Raw genomic sequence first — 20,218 nt, forward strand, 5'->3', positions numbered from 1 at the left:
TCTCCAAATATTTTCACTTCTTCATATCAGGTGCAAGGGAAGGAAACTCTCCAGGGAAGTCTTGGCCATACCAGCGTCTCCAGGCCTCGCTGTCTAGAAGTTTTCTAATCCTTTCCTTCCAGATTTATCTGAGGGAATCAGGCCCCACTTTCGGCTGCTAAGCTGGGCTTTGCAGAGCAAGGTCACAGCTGCCACAGGCAGGGGTAACAGGTGCACCAGGAGGCACTGCCTTCCTACAGGTGGAAGACCATGCAAAGCCAACACCAGGGCTTGTTTAACGAGGAGAGCAGTAATGAAGGGAGCGGTCAGCAAGCCCGCAAGCCCAAGGAGTTACCTGCCTCGTCCTGTCTTAGCCACCGGCACAGAGTCGAAGAGAAAGCCAGGTGTCTCCAGCCCACCCTTTGCTCAGCGGCCCCAGCTCTCTGGTGCTTTCCCTTCTGCTGTGGTGCTCCCGAGAACAACTCAAGTGAGGAATTCCAGCCATAGGGCCTGGAAGCACTGACCGGCTGCTCTGAGCTGACACATGGGGGAGCCTGGACCTCGTGGTGCCTGGCAGCTACCCCAGAGCGGTGCCTGAGCAGCCCCGAGATTGGAGGGATCTGGAGTTTGGGCAGCCAGCATCCCAGCTCCCCAGTGGCAAGTGCATTGGGCTAATCCTTCTTGTCCTTGACCAGTTTTCTGTCTCCCCTGCATGCATGGAGAGGACCCTTGCTATCAACAGACACGGAAGACGGTGAATTTGTTTGAGGTTCCCAGTGTGAGCTGGGGCATAGGAAGCAATGACTGGGGGAGATAACTCGCCGAGCCTGGGATTCTTCATCTGTAGAATGGAGAAAGTCCTCAAATCTTCAGTTTGTTGTGGTGGTCAGAACAGGGCCACCGCGCGCCAGCCCTGCCCCTGTCATAGACTGGGAGCTCAGCCAAGGGTCACAGTGACAGTGCTGGCCAGGGCTGGGGGCGGTGGGGGCTGGTGCGTATGTTTGCAGGGCTGTGGGAGTGAACCCTTCCCTCTCCCACAGAGCTGACACAAGCAGTACACCGTGGTCCTCAGTAGACCTAGGAAGGCCCCCTGGTTATATCCTCCCGGTAGGCTGGCCCCAGGTTTGCGTGTGAGCAGGCAGTGTGCTGCAGTAGAGCTGGCCAAGGTCAGCCAGCCTCAGGTTCATAGAGAAGGACCCCATGGCCCGGATGGCCAGCAGAAACCTGCCACACACGTGGAGCTTGGGAGCACTCTGGGAAGGAGCCACAGAGGGTGTCCACACACCCCTGATGACTGGGAGGTGACGAAGGAACAGGGCCCGTGCAGTCCGCAGGTGGCCAGCTTTGCCCCCAGCCAGGGGACCGTGGGGCCTTTGCCACGGTACCTTCAAGGCATTTGAAGGCCGCCTTTGTGTTCCCAAAGCGCTGGCTGAGAGGCTGGAGACCCAGGCCTGTGGGAGCGAGGCGGCGGCTGGGAGGCTCCCTGGGGATTGGGCAGAGCTCTCTGCTTGCCTTGTTGCCTTGTCACCTGTCAGCTAGGGGAGGAGGCCTCAGGTCCAAGTCTCAGCATGGTGACTTCCTCCAGGGAAGCGCTCGGAGGGGAGGCTGTTGGCCTGACCTGTCTTGACCCACAGCCTGGAAAGCTGCTTCTGCCTGGAGCAGGTTTGGCTCCCGAGGCCGGGGTGGTCTCGGGCATCATCATAAAGGACAGATCTCTGCCATCTCTTCCCACCCTGGAATTTTTCTCTGCTCCTGTGAGCTGGGGCGGAAGGTGGGGTGGCCACTGCAGCCTCCTCTCCTCGGCCGGGGCCTGGAAAGTACTTTTTCTGTTTAAGCTTTGGCAGCCGTGTGGGCACTGCCCGGGTGCTGCTATTTAAAAACCATGGGGAAAACCCCTGTATGCCGCTGCCAGCAGGGTGAAGTCCCAGTGCCATGGCTTTCCTCTCAAGTGGAATATTCCACAGCCCTCCTCCGGGCTGGCAGCCCTGGGATGGCAGCTTGCTCGTGTCCAGGCCCCAGGTGGCCTGTCCTCACAGTGAAGAAATGCTTTCTACTGAGGAAGTATGGAGAGGCAAGTCCCAGTCCCTCCGATCACAGCGGTGTTGGCCGCTCTTGCGTGCCTTGGGATCCCTTTCTGAACCTTTGGTCTTTAACCTGGAAGAGAGGTCCAGAGATCAGCTCTCCGGGATTCAGAAGCCTCGTTAGGCCAGCGGGTCTGACCAGCCTGTTACCTATGGCGACACCTCCCCTTGGCCCTGACTCACTGTCCTTGAGCTACCTTGAGAGGCACCTGTGCCCCCTCGGAACACAGAGGCCTGGACTCCTGCACGCACCTCTGGCACAACCAGACAGCTTTGTCTCCTGGGAGGACACTCCTACTTACTATTTCTACACTGTTCATTGAGAAAATCGGGGGCCCCAGAGAGGGTCGGGCACTGGCTCCCGGGCTGACCCAGCATGACTGCTCCCCTGGGCCAGGCCCTCCGGAGTCCCAGCACCCACAGCTGGCCTGGCCCACTCCCCTCCCCTCACACTGCACGCAGCCCCCATCCCAGCAGGCCTGGCATAGTCTAGGTCCCTGGGCCTCTGTTGGCCCAACCCCTCGCCTGCCTCACTTTCTCTGCCTCAGGTGGGTGCAGCCTCCACAGGCACCTTCCTTCCAGGTTCACCTGCCTTGTGTGGCACCTCCAGGACCTTGGGACCTTCATCCATGGGTGCTCATTTGCCACCGCTCCTGCTAATTAGATGTGCAGTGCCCCACAGTGGCTGGTGACGCTGGCCCTCTCTAGTTATCTCGATGCTCTTGGGGTGGGCAGGTCATTTTCCCGAGTCCTAGAGGGTCCCATCAGTCTCAGGAACCCTTCACCAGACAGACGAGGAGGCCGTGAAGCAGGGCCCTGGGCCTTCATCTCTGCAGCCCATGCCTATTAACGTTCACAGCCGGGTAGTGTTTTCTTAGAGAAATCGTTCTGGCTAAGGGAGAAGATTCTTTTTGAAAGCAGTCTATGAGCCATGGGTTGGGGTGTCCCTGCCAGGGACACAGGACTGGACCGAGAGTGCCTTGCCTCCCCCTCCCCACTCCCTACTCTCACCCCAGACCCTCGTCTCCTGTGCACTGCCTCCGTTGTAGGAGTGTGGCCAGCAGGTGATGACCGGCTGTACGCACTTCTGGACGCACCTTAATGGCTTCCCCAGGAGCTGGGCACACTGCTGCGTTGTCCCTCGTGGAACGAGGTGTTCCCATTGTTGCCCACACGCATTGTCCACCGCCATTGTTCGGGCAGCCTTCTGGGCGTTTAGATAAGAAACTGGGCCTCCTCAACCTTCTTTGGCAATCTCTGTCGGAAAGATGCAGGAAAACACACTAGTTGCTAAGGGCGGGCCCTGGGTCACCTCCGCCCACCCCTCGGAACAGGGACACTCTTGGCGGGAGGCTGAGGGCCTCTGGGGTGGAGGTCAAAATGCCCAGGTTCCGGAGGGAGGAGTTCCTCTCCTTAAGTCTCAGCCCAGGGAGGAAAGAAACACAGGAACCTGATTTCCCCTTGAGATCCAGTGGCCCTCACCATCTCCCCAGGGCACCAGCTGGGTGCTTTGGAGCTGGGAGTAGGGAGCCGTGGCTTTGGGGTGTCCATGACCTCCCCACCCCCCCACCCCCCAGCATCCCCGTGCTGCAGAATTCCTTTCCCTTCATCCCAGCTCAGTGCACCATGGCTTTGCTAGTCAGAACTCCACCTGCCATCAGCCCAGGTCCTCACTGTGCCCTCAGGGACAGGTGCTTTGGGAGACACTGGTCTTCATCTCTACAGCCACTTCATAAACATCAGGATGTTATTGCCCAACAGAAATCTTTTTCTAGGGGAAAAGGATTCTTTTGAAGTTGGTTGGAGACCTGAGAGTTCAGATCCAAGCCTTGTCACTTACTTCTCTGAGGTGCAGGTGCTACCACATAGAAATACTAATGCCTGCTTAGCACGCTTGTTGTAGAAGTAAAATAAGATTCCCAGAAACTCCGTGTTCCCTCTCTGCTCTTCCTGCCCGGCCCCTCCCCACACATGCACTGGTGGGCCTGGCTGCTTTTATGTGAGAAGCTCTAGAGAAGGAAAAGTGCTGTGGCCCCTCTCACCGGTGTGCATTGAGCCGTGGGAGGAGCTGCTGTCACGGGGAACCCCCTGCCACGCACTGGCAGAGGTGCCCTTGTTGCGTCTGCAAACCGGTCGTGCGGTAACCCATTGCGGCTGGTGGCTCTGGTCATTGTGGGAGGGCCATTGGTCTTCCAACCAGGCAGGTCGCTTTGCCAAGTCCAGGAGTACCCACTAGTCCCAGGAGCCTGGTGGGCTGGCCACGTGTCCCTCGCCAGACAGACGAGGGAACAGGCCACGGGCAGCGAGTTCCCTCACCTGGATGCTGTCCTAAGCAGAACGTGGAGGAGGGCGGGCTAACGCAGAGCTCTTTGCTTGTTTTCTAGAGCAAATCATGGAGGAAAATCAAAAACATGGTGCACTGGTCTCCCTTTGTCATGTCCTTCAAGAAGAAGTACCCCTGGATCCAGCTGGCGGGACACGCAGGTAGACACAGCCTCCCCAGCTTTCGCACAGGGTGATGGTGCTCCTGGGCCCTGCCCAGGACAGCAGCAGGGGAGGGCCTGGCCCTGGATGCTCCAGAAGATGAAAGTTGCAGCTGATCTCTCCAGACCTGTGCCCCCTGCCAGTGCACCCCCCCACCTCTGTCCCCGTCTCTGCCTTTTCCAGACCGTTTCTCCCACTCTCAGTCTTGCCTCCAGTTGAACTCAATGAAATATATGCTACCGCTCTGCAGAGGTGCCCACCGTTTTACCCTGGACAGAAAGGGACAAAGCTAACCACTTTATTGGGCGCTTACTGTATGCCTGCATTACCATGGCCACTCACCCCCCCCCCCCAGGAGCCTTGAGAGGAGACACCGTTTGGATGCTGGCTGGACGGTGGCTATGGCTCCAGGGTCATCTCCAGTCCAACCATCAGTGACAGAGGAGGAGGGACATCTGGAGCCAAAACCCCTCTCATCTAGTCTGCTTACGGGCCCCTTGGGCAGGCCTTGTCCTCTGAGACATTTCAGCGACTGACCATGGACTTGGCCCTCGTGACGTCATTAGCCTGCGAGTTCACTTCAGGCCAGCACAGGGTCTGATGTCTTTTCTGTCCCCTGCCCTTTTGGCCCAGGCCCAGGGGTGGCCATGTGAGGGTATGGCCTGGAAGGAGCACTCCCCAGACAGGCTGAGCCTTGGAGCCCCATTTCTTAGCCTGCTCCTTGTCCCCTGTCCTGTCCTATCAGGGCTTCGGCACTGACACTGGAGACTCAAGGAAGCAGGTTGATGATGATGGTGGGGGTGGGGATGGCCCTGGGGACACAGAGGTGGGAATAGGTCCCCGCACTGTGCTCTGCTCTGCCGCCTGTCCCTAGAAGCCCTGCAGCCACAGCCTGTGGTCCTCCATCTTCAGATGAGGGCCCTGGGCTCAAGAAAGTCAGGAACCAGTCCAGTAGGCATTGAGTGGGGCGGTGCTGGGAGGGGCAGGGACTAGAACCCACTCTGTTTAAACTGCTCGGTCCACAGCAGGGCCTGGGGCATACCTGGCCCCAGACCTAGCCAGAGCGGCAGCATCCACAGGGAGGCCCAGGCACTTGGGCTGAGGGGGCTGTCAGGTGGACCAGAGAGGGTGGCGCCTCTGCCTGCCGACCATGGCTGGGGACCCAGGGCCTCCTCCCTCTTGCTCTGCAGGAAGCTTCAAGGCGGCCGCCAATGGCAGGATCCTGAAGAAGCACTGTGAGTCGGAGCAGCGCTGCCTGGACCGGCTGATGGCCGACGTGCTGCGGCCCTTTGTGCCTGCCTACCATGGGGACGTGGTCAAGGACGGGGAGCGCTACAACCAGATGGACGACCTGCTGGCCGACTTCGACTCCCCGTGTGTGATGGACTGCAAGATGGGCATCAGGTGAGCCGCGCCCCTCCCAGCTCACCCCGGCACCATACGGCTCACGGCCAGGCCACGTGCAGCTTCCGGGAGGCCTCGGGGTCTGTGTGACAAGCCAGAACCCGCCTCTCCCCCCAGTCATCTCCTGTTATGTGCAGGGGGTATAGGGACCCTGGCCTTGCTTGTGACAGCCCCTGCCTTCTCTGTTGCACTGAGGTGAGTAGGGGCCGGTAGCGAATGCAGCCAGGGCAGGGGGCCCCAGCTGGAGGTTGGGATTGCACGGGGCGAATACAGAAAAAAGAGGTAGCAAGATGGTGACTTTGTGCTGGTGAGCTGCAAGGGTTGGAGAGGCACAGAGGCCTTGTCAGTGTCTCGGTGCCAGTGAGAGTGGAGGGCGCTGCCTTGTGGAACAGACAGACTTGTTCCTGCTGCAAGAGTACAGTCGAGGAGAGAGGGCCCAGGAGCACAAGCGACGCCAGCGATGCACACTGGCTGTTGCCCATCACGGGTGGGCCTGGGGGTGCGGCAGCCTGGTTGGCAGGGCATGGGAGGGCACTCCAGGGACCCAGAACTGGGAGTAGCAAGTGGGCTTGTATGCAGAACTGGCTCCCGTCCTCCAGTTCGCAGCTTTAGGGCCTGGCATCTGCCCTGAGAGAATAGCAGGAGAGGCAGGAAGAAGAGAAAGGAAGAGTGAGCAGGAGGAGGTGGGCAGACAACAGAGGGGCGCTGAGGCCCAGCCCCGCCCTGCCTGGGCCCCCATCTTGGCCACAGCATTTTCTCATCCCTTCTTAGGCCCTGCGTGGACGCTCTATCCCAAGAGCCACTCATGTGGCTCCTTCTCCCCTGTGAAGAAGGGTTGACAAGCACCTGGTGCAGTGCAGGTGCTGTGCTCCCCGCTGACAGCCCGGTTGGGGCTGCAGGTTCTCTATGTGGCCTGCATGGCTGGCCTGGGAGCCAAGCTCTGGGAAGCAGAGCTCAGAACAGAAGACTCTGCCTGTTTGCCATGGTTTAATCGGTTTATTTCTTATGTGAAGAGAACAGGAGAGAGGGAGTGGAGTGTGTTGAGAGAGACAGAGAAAGAGGCCACCAGCAAAGTGGCCCAATCAGCCTCTTTTCCCCTTTCTTCCTTCCTCACCCGTCACGGGAGCTCTGTCGCGTGCCAGACCTGTCAGTGAGGGCTGGGCATGTCCAGACCACTGCTCCCTCGGGCCTGTCCCCAGTCCCCTTAGCCACCTTGTGGCCATTGCTCTTCTGAAGAGCCTTATTTCTGCCCCCGGAAAACCCTCCCCTGCACACCGGGGAGAACCCCCTCAACAAGAGCCCAGCCCTTCCTTCCAACCTGGATAGCGGTAGAGGGAGGCTCAAGTTTCAGCTCCAACAAGCGGAGATTTCACTCGGTGTTCACTTGGATGCCCCAGTGAGTGACGAGTGGGTGGCCCGTCGCTCCCAGAATCTGCAGCCCCTAGGATGCACTACTTCGCACCAGGACCAGGGCCAGGCTGCCTGCTCCCCAAGAGGCTGCCGTGGACAGGAGCTTGGTCCCCACCCTAGGGCTGCCTCCCAGCCAGCTTGGACAGCTTCTTTCCCGTTGCACCCAGAGTGCGAGGCTGAGACACATTTAGCCCAGTCCTGGCTGGCAGCTGGCAGCGGAGGGAGTAGAGGAGAGAGGGGTACAGGTGGAAGGCAAGAAGGAAGTCTGCCCAGAGCCAGGGTCCACCTAGTCCCACCTGCCCTGCACCTGGATCCTAGGGGCCCATGGTGCTACAGCTCCACGCCAGGTGCCATGCCTCCGTTGTCTTAGCCTGCTGCGTTCCCCCAGAAGTGGGAGACGGGTCACATTCCTGTTGCAAGCAGGAGGACCTGACCCCGAGAGGCTAAGTGAACCTGCAGGGCCACCAGCCAGGCAGTGGTACAATGCAGATGTGCGCCCGACCTGCCCACAGCCCGCACTCCCACAGAGCAGGTCTTGCTGCTGTGCTGGCCTGGGCTGTGGACTGAGGCCTTTGGCCAAATACAGTGGTCCATCACTCTCCGAGCTTCTCCCCAGGCCAGCAGCCCATGGTCACCCCCAGAATGTAGCCCATCCTTGCCAGAGGGAGGAGGCTGGAGCCCAGGGCCACCGCCAACCCTGAGTCCCAAAGCACAGACTGGTAGTGTCTTAAAGCAGGGAATTTGGGGCCCCAGTGACACAAGACGTGGGCTCATACTGCTCTGCCGGGTGTTCCTAGGTTTGTGACTTGATGCCGAACGCCAGCAGTGTCTTCCTCACATCCCGGCCTAAGGCTGGGGGTAGAGGCGCCCATCTCCAGCACTGCTCCCCTCTGCAAGCTCTGGGTGGCTTTGGTCTGCCACCTGCTGGCTCCCCGTCCCCCAGGCTTGTGGCCTCCCAGAGAGGAGCACTTCCTGACCTGGTCTTGTCACCTCCTCTGACACAGCACAGCGCCCCCCACAGGGGAGTTGGGCCAGCCAGGTCTCTGGCCCTCTGTATGGGACGGGGCAGCCTGGGGAAGCTCTGGGCTCACATGCCCCTGGTCACTAGACCCCACCATCTAGCTGGTGACCCCTCAGGGCATCTCTTCTTCAGCCTCCTTCCTCCTGGAGTGAGTGAGCATGCCCACATTGAGCTGTTCTTGGAGAAAAGCCCTTGTGGGAAAGAATCTGACTTTGAAGTCTGTATCCTGTTTGAGCAGCTCCTGAGGCCTCTTTGCAGAAGTGAGCCAGCCCTCTGCCCTGTAGGCCCCTGCTGGGGGCAGTGGGCAGAGCCCCTGCCTGGCAGGGCTGTCCTTCCCCTGTGCCCAGCATGCACACCGATCCATAGCGGCCCTGTTGTCAATAACCTGGCTCTGCCTGCACCGTGATGTGTTGTGTGTGTGCAAGTGCACATGTGTATGTATGCGTGTGTAAACATGTGTAGGTGTGCCTGGGCTCCTGCAGGTGCATACGAGTGCCTAAGAGGTAATGCCTCCTCCTCAGTCTTCAGCCACTCCCAGAAAATCCTAAACAACCAGGCCAAAGTTCGTATTCAGAGATTTGGGGGCTTTTCTTCCTCCTTCTTTAAGGGCAAATAGCCATTGATAGTGCTTTCTGCAACCTTGTCATTTTTAAGACATCGTGGGTTTTTGTTCAGCTTATTTTGGGTCCCAAACCAGCAGCTTGGAGAAGTGTTGGAGCAGGGGCTGGGGTCAGGTGGGGGGTGGGGCCTTTGTGGCCAGCTTACGCCCACACAGGGCGCAAGGAAGAACTTCCCCATCCTGCAGCTGACACGGCCGATTTCCATCTCCCAAAGGGCGATGGGTAGTGTCTGAGCCCCTGTGGGGGAAGAGGGAGTGTTGGAAGGGGAGCAGAGAGGAGGGGAGGACAGAATCATCACCCTCGGGTTTGGAGGAGGTGGTAGGAGGCAGTTGGGGGAAGCTTGGCAGGGGGTCGGGGTGGGAGGGTGGCCTCACAGGCCAGGGCAGCAGTTCAGCCCTGGGCACCCTGCCCACTTCCCTTCTCCAGCACCAGGGGCCCCACCAGTTCAGCCAGCAGGCCCACCTGCTTGTGGGGTGTGCAGGGCTGGGAGGCAGCTTGCTGTGGCGCATGTACTCAGGTTGCTGGGCTGGGGGCTCAGGGAGGTGGAGGCCTGGTATGCACAGGGTTGTGTGAGCTGGGGAAGTGTGTGGGGTAGAGCAGAGGCCGAGGCACCCCAGGCCCCAGCATGCCTGTGGGCTGCTGCAGCCAGCACTGTGGGCCCTCAGGGCTGCTGCTGGCCCAGCCTTATGCTCAGGAACTGTCCCCTCTTTGCAAAGAGCTGCTTTCATCCAGGGACAGGGCCGGGGGAAGACAGACGCTCTGCAGCCCACACAGGCGTTGGCTGTGGAAGCCCTTGCTTTCCGGAGGCTCCCAGGCAGCCCAGGGGCCGCAGTGGGGGCCCTGAGCAGCCCCTGACCTCGGTACTCACTCACCCAGCACACACACAGCAGGAGGAGCAGGACAAGCCCCAGAGCAGCCACCTCCTTCCCCCTCCTGCTGGCCCCTGGGGGGTGGGAGGGGCTGAAGGAAGGGTCCCATCTCAGGAGCCCCTGGGGCTGTGCCAGGCCTGCGGAGATCTTGAGATGAGGGTGCTCCGATCCAGCCTGCAGCCCTCATGTTGCCTCACCTCCCACGCAGGACCTACCTAGAGGAGGAGCTGACCAAAGCCCGGAAGAAGCCCAGCCTGCGGAAGGACATGTACCAGAAGATGATCGAGGTGGACCCCGAGGCCCCGACCGAGGAGGAGAAGGCCCAGCGCGCCGTGACCAAGCCGCGGTACATGCAGTGGAGGGAGACCATCAGCTCCACGGCCACCCTCGGCTTCAGGATCGAGGGCATCAAGGTGAGGCCAGCAGCCGGCCCCCAGTGCGGGGGGAGGGGGTGGCTCCTCACCAGCGTCTATCCTAGGAGCCCTGACTGCTCTCAGAGCCTCAGAGGATACAGGCAATTGGCCCTCAGGGACAAGCAGGTATTTGGAGACACTAGCCCATTCCTCCAACTGAGGCCGAAGTGGGCTGACCCCATGAAGGTCCCCCAGCCCTGCCCAGCACTCAGACCTCTGTGAGGACTCTCCACTTACCCAGCCCATGTCTGCCAAACAGGAGCCAGCCTGGGGGCTGCCACTGGGGAACTGGCTGCTGGGTCTGTGCCCGTGAGCTGGAGCAGCAAGGAGATGCGGGGTGGGAAGCAGGGGTGCTGGCCGCCGTGTCATCCATGCTGTGGTCCCTTGGCGGCCTTGCTCTTTCCTCTCCAGCCCCTTAAGAGTCTTAAGATGTCATTCCCTGACCCCAGGCTCCTGCACACCCCTTGCTGTTGGAGGTGCAGGGGACAGAGCCAGTGGTGGTCTCTGCAGGGGCCTGGGGCAGCCCAGAGACCCATCTTCCCTCGCAGGAGCTAGCAGCAGCGGCTGGCAATACTGCCCCCGGGGTTGTTCGCGGCTCACTGCCCGAGGGGTGCTGGGCTGGCTTTGCAAGCCCGGGGCTGAGAGTGCTGTTTGCCCCGTCCTTGCCTGGGAAACCAGCCTTTGGCTGGCCTGCTCCTCTTGCTGCTCATTTTCCTTCCTCTGCCTGTTGGGAAGAGCTCATGTTCCCTGCACCTGCCCTCCCGAGCACGCGTGCCTGGGTGCCTGGGTGCCTGGGTGCTGTCCAGCTGCAGGAGAGGCCAGCAGCCCGTCTTTTCCCCTAGGGAGAAGCCGCTGTCTCCCTGACCTCCCGCCCCTCTCCTTCTGTGGTTCCCAGGGAGGCCAGGGGAGGGCTCAGCCTGAGGACTGCTGCCCCCTGACCCGCCTGCCTGCCCGGCGCTGGCCCCTCATGCACTGCAGGGTGCCCCATCTGTGCCTGCATCCCAGACAGTCACAGCGAAGTCGTAGCTTCCACTAACCCCCAGCCTAGAGTGGACCGACGCAAGTGCCAACTCCTGGGGCACTCTCCTTTGTCACCCTTTGTCCCTGAAGCACAGGAGCAGAGCCTCATGTGCTGACCCTGCACAGACTGAACATGTGTCTCCATGTCCTGTCTTCTTGTACAGGTACACCTGTGATACAGTTTAATTTATACATTTACAGTGTGACGTGGGGCAGCAAAACTAGCATGAGTTTCTTTTTCCTTCGTCATGATTTCATAGATTGACGACTCTTTCTTACCATACATCTTGGCAACCTCAGCGTAATTTTTTTTCTAAGTGGAGATGTCTCAGCTTTCCACTGACGAAAGCACTTTATGGCTTCTCTTCGGCACATCCGAGTTGCCAGCACCTCCACCATGCTGGTGCTGAGGAGCCAGCCACACCGCCGCCGCTGCCACGCAGATCAGATAACGCAGGCAGCTGCTGGGGGTGGAACCGGCAGGCAGCATGCACAGCAGGCGCCTTGGTGAGAGACCAAGGCCGCCCTTGCCCTGGGCCCTTGCCCCCTGCCCTCTGCTTGCTGTGCTCCTCCAGGCCTTTCCTCTGGAAGCCACTGTCACCTCTGTGTGCCCGTCCGTGAGGGCCCAAGACAACACCCCAGGCCTATCCCCCACTGCCTCTGCTGGGCCATCTGGTTTACCACGGTGCAGCTGGTCACATCTGCCTCTGGCCCTGTGCATCGGCTTCTGGCTGCTCCGCTGTTGCAGGGCCCCTCGTGGTGGAGCCCGGTCCCACCGCAGGTCCTCTGCTCACGTGCTCCTGGGTGGGTGTCACTGTCCCTAGAAAGAAGACGGCTCTGTGAACCGGGACTTCAAGAAGACCAAAACGAGGGAGCAGGTCACCGAGGCCTTCAGAGAGTTCACTAAAGGAAACCAGAACATCCTGGTGAGTCAAGGCCCCTTCCCAGGGAGAAAACCGCCTGCCCCGGCTCTTTGCCCGGCCCTAGCCCAACCAAGTCATGACAATGGCGCTGCCCCAGTGGCCACACAGCAAACCCCGGCCCGCCGTCGGCATGGAAGATGCAGAAGGCGATGCAATGGAGCCGACATGCAGGAGTAGAAGGGAAGCCTGGCCAGCACTCAGGGACGCTCCCTTAGCCGTCACCCTCATGGCTCCAGGACTCGTTTCCCATCCCCGGAGAGACTGACAGCTGCCGGGAGTGGTGCTGCGTTCAGAGCAGCCCTTTGACATGCAGGGCATTCCCAGGAGCAGAAGTGGGAAGTGCAGCTAGGAGAGGAGGAGCTGGGAGTCACTCCCGGGTCTCGGCTGCTGGGCTCTGCCCTCCCTAGTAAGAACTGGCCAGCTGACCTGGAGCCTGGAGGTGTGGACTACACGTTGGTGACAGAGAGATTGCTTCCGTGTTTCCCACTGTGGCAGCCAGCAGGCCTGGGCAGACACTGCGCCCGTGGGCATCAGATGACCCAGATAACTGACATGGATGTGCCGTGCCTTGGCTCCCACGTGCAGCGTGCCCTGTGACTGTCAGAGGTCCAGGTATACCAGGGATGCGGGCCGTGGACCTGAGTGAGAGGCACCTTCTAAACAGGCCCCAGAGACTACAGAGCAGAGAGGGGTGAGCCCAGACAGCCTTCTCTGCAGGGACACACAGTCTGGCTGTACCCGGGAACTCTCCCCACCCCCTTCCCAGCTGGGGAGCCTGCAGAGCTGGGGCTGCCCCCAGCTCTCCCAAGACTGGGCCCTTTGGTTCCCGGTCACCTGGAAGGCCCATTGCCGCCCTCAGCAAAGCCTAGGGCTTTATTCCTGGTACCGAGCCCTCCAGGGAGCTGCCCGGTGGCCCTGCCAGCTGCCACTGCTGTTCCCATGGGCATCGAGGAACCCTGAGCGTCACAGGTTTCCCCCGTAACCACTGGCAGTGACCTTGCTGGCTTTGCCACCTGCTCTGTTCTCTCAGAAGCAAGGAGGCGGTGGCTTGTCTTTCAGGATGCGTGTGTGCCTCACTGGCATATGGGAGCATGGAGGGGCCCTGTACCTCCTGTCATGGGACAGGCTGGCGGGAGGGGGTCAGGGGCCCAGCTATGGCTCCTCCTCTGGGCCTGTTTCCTCCTGGGTAGAGGAAATCAGGGGGTGGGGGCTAAGCCATCACGGTGTAAGGCTGCTTTCATTTGGGACATTCAGCGCCTCTAATGAGCTACATGGGCTTAACATCCACTGCCTGCCCCGGTTGTCTGAAATGCCACTCACTTTGCTATTCCCAGATTGCCTACCGGGACCGACTGAAGGCCATTCGAGCCACCTTGGAAGTTTCTCCCTTCTTCAAGTGCCATGAGGTGGGTCCTGGGCTTTGCCCTCTCGGGTGGAGAGGGTGTCTAGGACAGCTGTGGCCCCCTCTGTATGTGGAGGACCACATCCGTCCTAGGGGCTGTGTTGGGCTCCCTGGGAGAGCACACAGTGGAGGGGTCGGGGAGTCCTGCCAGATCCCCATGGCCATTGTCCTGCCAAGGCTTGTCCCTTCTGGTCAGCAGTGGAAGGGCCTCTCTCCCACACACCTCATGGGTCTCAGGGCAGCGATAGCCAGCTGTCCCCATTGGCACCCCAAGGTGCTAGACCCGGAGCAGGACTGCCAGGCCTCCGCTGCTGCTCTTGGGGCAGCTCTACTTCCCACCTGCTCCCCCTTGGCGGACGCCGGTCTGCAGGGCCAGCAGGCAGCAGGTGGGAGCTGCCCGGGAGGGGTTCTAAGATCCTGATGTGAGCGAGCCAGGGCCCTAGGACCATGTGGGCACTCTCATATGCACACATGCACTCTGAATCACACAGACACACAGATCACATGCCTGCATTCACACGGAAAAATCACTCACACACACACACATGTTGATGCCATTAGAAATGACATAGGCACATTCATACACTCCTACCATTGCCCACCAACACACCACACACCCGGCCAGGCACACGACCCCTGGGGCAGTCAGCAGGGTGTGGGCAGAGGTGTGGCAGAGGGAGCAGACCATCGTGGGACTTCCTCTTCCTCCCTGCTCCGCCCACACGGAGGGGCCACCGCCCCCAGAACCCCAGCACAGCCGCGCCCGCAGGGATTCTGCTGCCAGCGCCCGCCCCTCATCCCCTGCACCCTCCAGGTCATCGGCAGCTCCCTGCTCTTCATCCACGACAAGAAGGAGCAGGCCAAGGTGTGGATGATCGACTTCGGGAAGACCACGCCCCTGCCGGAGGGTCAGACCCTGCAGCACGACGTGCCCTGGCAGGAGGGGAACCGGGAGGACGGCTACCTGTCGGGGCTCAACAACCTCATCGACATCCTCACCGAAATGTCCCAGGGTGCCCCACTGCCCTGAGCCCGCCCGCGCGCCCTGGCCTCCGCCTCTGCCTCGCACTCTGCTTGCCTGCTCCGTGCTAACTCTTCTTCCATGCCGCCTGGGCACGAGCCCCGGGACTGACCCTCCTGAGCTGCACTACAAGACACTTTGGAGACAGGAGAGGAAGAGAGAGGCTTGGGTAGCACAGCCGTGTTGATAAGAGAAGTACCCAGGCTCGACTCCCTCTAGAGCTTGGAGCTCGGGCAGGGGCATGGATGGTCGCGGGATCCCTGGCAGCTGGTGGGACCCTGAGCGATGCGCTGGATCTTGGGAGGGAGACTCCTGCAGAGGAGGGCTGCCTGTGGGGTACTGCTGCCCCCTGCTGGCCAGTGCTGTTAGTGCCGCTGTCAAGTTGGCGGGAGCCTCCCTTCCAGAGCTCAGCATCAAGACTGCTTTCCTGGGGCCTGGCCGTGGTTCTGGGCTTCCTGGCAACCCAGGCACAAAACCACTAGGGAAATGCATGTTGACTGAGCAGAATCCCCTCTGATGAGCAGCACAGGGACTCCAGAGATGCCTGCTGAAGCGTGAGCCCCCATCTACCTGGTATTGAAACCCTCTGGCTTTGGGCCAGACCCAGAGGCCAGGAGAAGGCTGAAGCCAGCCTGGCAGAGGGGTGGGGCAGGGGCTGGGCTCTTCCACCTGGAGCCTGCAGACCTTGTGCCACTGCCTACCTGCCCTGCTGGAGGCTGGGTGGCAGAAGGTCAGCGAGTAGACAGCACCCAGGCCCTGCCCCCTGAAGACCATTCTTCTTAGGTCCCTGCCTCCCTGGTGCCCGTTGGGCAGCCTCTCCTGCACACACGGGGTCCTGTCTTGGAGCCCAGAACTCCTGGTGGTGGCGGCCAGCATTAGGCAGGAAGTAGACTGTGGCTTTCCAGCATCCTTGTCTCATTTCCTCTGAAGTGAGCCTCACAGCCTAAAGGGGCTGCGGCCCCCCTTCCCCAGGGTGGTGCAGGCAGCCTGAGGCCTTATTTGAACTGCAGAGTGAGTAAGTCTACACTGTGGAGAAGAACACAAAGCGTGCAGGACTTTCTCAGAACAAAGCTGCAGGCAGAGGCCAGCTGGAACTGGACCCCTAGGCCCCCCTGGGCGTCCCCCAGGCCCCTCGGGGTTCCGCCCGCCGCACACACCTTTGCTACCAGAGGCGCTCTGCTGAACATCAAGTCCATAGGGGCTGGCCAGGAACCGAGATGTGTGCCCTGGAGGAGCCAATGCCACCCTGCCTTGGTGACACACATGTTTTCCCTTCACATGCTGGGTAGATGAGTGACAGTTGGTGGGGGCGGAGGGTGGAACCCATGAGGATGTGTAAGTACAGATTTAAAAAAAAGGAAATCACTTAAACTTCCTGGCTCCTGTTCAGAACAGCAGTGAGCTCCCATGTGGGCCAACTTGCTAAAGCCCACACTCTGGCCAGCTGAGCGTGAGAGGCCTCATGGTAGCACGTGCTGGGGACAGCAGGTGGACGGGGCTCCAGCGCTGTGGTCACTTACCCATTAGGGAAGGGACATGGGGATTCTGCAGCCGAATCCACAGGTTGGCCCAAAGTCAGCCTCCTCCTGTCTGTGCAAAGTGTGCTGAAGTGAACTGATTGTCTAATTATCACCGTTGAGTTGATGATAAGGACAGAAGTCACAGGGGACCAGCTTCACCTCTTTGTGAGAACAAAACTTCCCAGGCACTTGAGGCAGGCCCCAGCTGGCGGCAAGCAAAGTGCTGATGTGTAGATGAGCATTTGTTCAAGGCGGTGCACAGAGCCTCTTGCTGGCAGTGCCCTGCTTTGGACGTCGTTACCTGTGTGAGGACCGTGGGAAGGGGCATCATCTTTCTAGGGCTGCTCTGTGCTTGGGGTGTTGTGTAATTCCTGTGCCAGTTCTTTCCTACACCTCTGCCCCCCGGGCTATCTTGCCCCACTGACAGTGGGCACCGTGATTGATCCTAGAGAATTTCCCAGATGCGCTGTTCAGTGGTCTGGAAGACCGTGCCCACCCAGCTCTGGGGTCCCCAGCAGCTCCTTGGGTCCTGTCTGTGCAGGTGCCAGGAGGTGGGCCTGTCTATGCACACGCGTGTGCAGGTGCATGGGAGCTGCAGCCCCTGCAGGTCCCTGGCCTTAAGCACTGCTCAGCATTCATGGAAGGTCTCCTCACCTGCTTTTCCCAGACTGGCCCGTTAGTGTCATGTAAGACGTTTTTAAGTTATATTTATTTTATTGGTTTTTTTTAAAGTTGCACAAAACACTAAGACTGAAAGGCTGGACTCTTTCTCCTTGAAAAGCTTTGCCTTCTCTCTGAACTTCCTTCCCCACTCGGTGCATAGAGCCCAGAAGTCGCCCTGGCTCCCGCGATGGACTCTTCTGCCTGCAGCTGTGATTTAGCTTTGAGTTTCTGCGCGTCCGGTCGAGCCCAGCGTGTGCGTGTGTGCGTGAGAGACATGGCCCGTCACTGCAGTGCGTTCACCCATCTGTGCCTTCTCTCTGGAGGAGGGAACCCCCTCCGCTGCGGGGCTCTCCTCCTCTGGGCCCCCGGCCCTGGCCGGGGCGTTGGAGAAACTGAACTGTTACAAGCCCTGCCCGGTGCCTGTCAGACCCCCGCAGAAGTCCATAACTTCCTGAATAAAGGCCCCGGAGACCAGCGCCGACTGCAGTGTCCTCTCTCTGACCCTAAGCCTCGGGCCCAGGCTCTCCGGGAGCTGGCGTGCCCTCCACCCTGGGGCTTAGGATCCCAGCGATGGGAGGCAGGCTGGCCGAGTGTGCAGTCTGCACAGAATTTAAATCTGCCCCCAGGAGGAGCTGTGTCTGCCCTGGCCACCAGGCCTTCCAGTCTCAGCAACGAAGAAGCCCTCCTGGCCTGCCCAGCCGCTGCTTCTGGAGCGTCCCTCTGTGACCAGCGCCCGGGGACGTTCCCTCCTGTGTTCCCTCCTTACCAAGGTTGACCCCATAATCAAGGGGTTTTTTTTTGTTATTTTAAGATTTATTTTTTTATTCATTTGAAAGAGTTAGAGGAGAGAGAGAGAGAGAGAGTCTTCCATCCACTGGTTCACTCCCCAAATGGCTGCAATGGCTGGGGCTGGGCCAGGCTGAAGCCCGGAGCCAGGAGCTTCTTCCGGGTCTCCCACGTGGGTGCAGGAGCCCAAGGTCTCCTCCCTTGCTATCCCAGGCCATAGCAGAGAGCTGGATAGGAAGTGGAGCAGTCGGATCTTGAACTGTCGTCCACATGGGATGCCAGCATTGCAGGCAGAGGCTTAATCAAGGATCAAGGCTTGCAGAGAAAACGGAGGCTTAGGAAAAGCAATTTGACCTGGGTGATAAATGGGAACCGGAGATTTGAATGAAGAATTTGCCTGGATTCAAAAGCAGTTATGCCTTCCTGGCAGTCGGGGATTGCCTAGAGGACAGAGAGAGCCTGTCTTACCCTTGTCCTGTGTCTCGGCATGAAGTAGCAAGCCCAGGGTTCGATGGGCTCGGCAGCCCTGCCATGCATCACGGGCTTGCCACGGACTCTGATCACTGAGGGCTTCGTGTGCAGAATTCAGAGGGTTTGTTTTCCCTTGGGAGTGGGAGTGTATCTTCCCTTTATCTCTTGGAGAAGTTATAAAAGGGGTGTAGAGACCAGGAAAGCCACAGGGCCTTTGCACTACAGAGTCTGGTGCCCTCACTGGGATCACGTTGCTGTCGGCAGCAGCCAGCCCTGTAGCTTCCCATCAACGCCCTCCAGGGCCCAGCGTGGAGACGCCTCGGGCCACTCATGCCATGAGGTTCTGGGCTCTCGGTGGCCCTCAGGGGAAGGGCAACCCAGGTCTCTCCCTTGCCCTGCGGACAGGGTGTGCAGAGCTGTTTCTGTGCCGGTTCACAGGCTGGCTCACGTGCCCTCCCTCCTGTGGAAAAGCAAAACCTCCTCATTCTCAGAACACCGAGAAACTGTCTGATTTCTCTCAACTTTTTAAAACTGTGACAGCTGTGGCCCGCCGTTGGCATTTAGCGTGCCGTGCACAGGCACGAGCTGAGAAGTGAGAAAGGGGATGTGGGAGATGGATTTCGTGTGGGCGCTAGATGTGAGGACTTTGCAGCTCATTTTATAAAACAAGAAAATAACTGGTTGATAGTGTCTCAGTCGGCTCTGGCTGCCCTAGGAAACACCCCACAGCATGCTTCTTCGCTGATGGGGAAGCTCACAGTTCTGGAAGCTGCCAAGTCCAAGATCAAGGTTCGGCTGGGTTGGGTTCAGCCCAGGGCCCTCTTTAAGGCTCGTGGGTGACAGGCAGCGGCCAGGTTGCTGTGTCCACATGGGCACCTCTACTCACACGGGGACAAGCCCTATGGGGTTAGGAACCCGTCTAGGGAACCCCATTTATTTACCCTTTATCCCTTCCTCACTGGCCCTGCCCCCAAATATAGTCACAGTATGGGAGGACTACGACATTGGGATTTGGGGGGGCATTTAGTCCACCAAAGACCCCTGTTGCTGACTGCTGACTACACCTCCCACCTGAAACCTTCCCAAACTTGGGAATGAAGAAAGCAGTTTTGGGGGAAGAAAATGTATAAGGTCCATTTCTGCAGTTTTCAACATGCCAGTACGTGTTTGGGGGACTTAAAAAAAAAAAAAAAACCTTATGCAGATCATGGACACACGGAGTGCAGCAGTTCGCTGCGGATAGCTGCCCTCCTCTATAATGTAAAAAACGAAAAGCCCAATTTCAGTCCCACTTTCTGAGGGCACGTGCGAGAGAGAGCTCCGGCCGGCCGCCGCGCACGCTGCCCCCGTCTGGGCGGCCAGGCGCATTGCAGGCACCTGAAGGGACGGAGGCGCGGGGCAGCGCGTGGGGCTGGCGGGTCCGGAAGCCGGGCCGCTGGGCCGGCCGCCTCGCCCGTTGCCGAGGAATGTCCTGTGGGAGAGAAGGTGCCCGTCCTGGGCCTTTCCCACCCTGGCTGCGTCTTTGAGACGTCGGGGACGCGGTGCCACAGCCACAGCCTTCCTCGCGACCACAGCGGCCCCAGGGAAGCACTGCCTTGTTCTGCGGCCCTGGCCACATTGGGAACGGAGGCCCTGAGAGGGTGGTTTGACCAAGGTTGTGCCAGTAGGAAATGCCGGAGCCAGGAGGCCGACAGGTGAGCCGATAAGGGGGTGGGGGCCGGCGGGGCGTAGGACCCCTTGCGGGGGCACAGCGGAGGCCGGACCCAGGGAGGGACCAGCAGGTGCCAGATTAGAGTGAATTCCCCAAAAGGTCGGGGCCGAGAGGACGGAACACTCGAGGCCACCCCCAGAATACCTGAGAGCATGCTACGTGTGCAGCTGCTCCAGGTGTCCGGAGCAGAGGGCCCGTGTGGAGCCAGCAGTGTGGACAGGGCTGGTGCGTGGACTCTCCCAAGGTGGCCCTGGAGGCTGTGAGGCTGGGCAGGATGAGGCCACGCCGGCTTGTGATGGGGTTGCTCTGCCTGCCTGGGGCTGAGAAGGGGGCAAAGTGGGGCGCCCCACAGGAGGAGGTTACCTGGGGGATCCTAAAGCAAGGTCAAGGCCTTGAGCGAGAGCAAGGTGAGAGGCCGGG

General features: G+C 59.9%; 1 protein-coding gene across 1 annotated transcript in view; it reads left to right on the forward strand.

Moving 5' to 3' along the window:
- Positions 1 to 17,536, forward strand: part of ITPKB (inositol-trisphosphate 3-kinase B) — a 95,563-nt gene extending 78,027 nt beyond the window's left edge. The window contains exons 2-7 of the mRNA XM_062210485.1: positions 4,445 to 4,544; positions 5,735 to 5,948; positions 10,077 to 10,281; positions 12,126 to 12,227; positions 13,559 to 13,630; positions 14,441 to 17,536. Coding sequence (XP_062066469.1) covers positions 4,445 to 4,544; positions 5,735 to 5,948; positions 10,077 to 10,281; positions 12,126 to 12,227; positions 13,559 to 13,630; positions 14,441 to 14,656 — 909 coding nt within the window. The 3' untranslated portion in view covers positions 14,657 to 17,536. The remainder of the gene's footprint in view (positions 1 to 4,444; positions 4,545 to 5,734; positions 5,949 to 10,076; positions 10,282 to 12,125; positions 12,228 to 13,558; positions 13,631 to 14,440) is intronic.
- Positions 17,537 to 20,218: the final 2,682 nt, after the last annotated feature.

This window comes from Lepus europaeus, chromosome 14 (genome assembly GCF_033115175.1).
Source record: "Lepus europaeus isolate LE1 chromosome 14, mLepTim1.pri, whole genome shotgun sequence".
In the NCBI taxonomy this organism is placed as follows: Eukaryota; Metazoa; Chordata; class Mammalia; order Lagomorpha; family Leporidae; genus Lepus; species Lepus europaeus.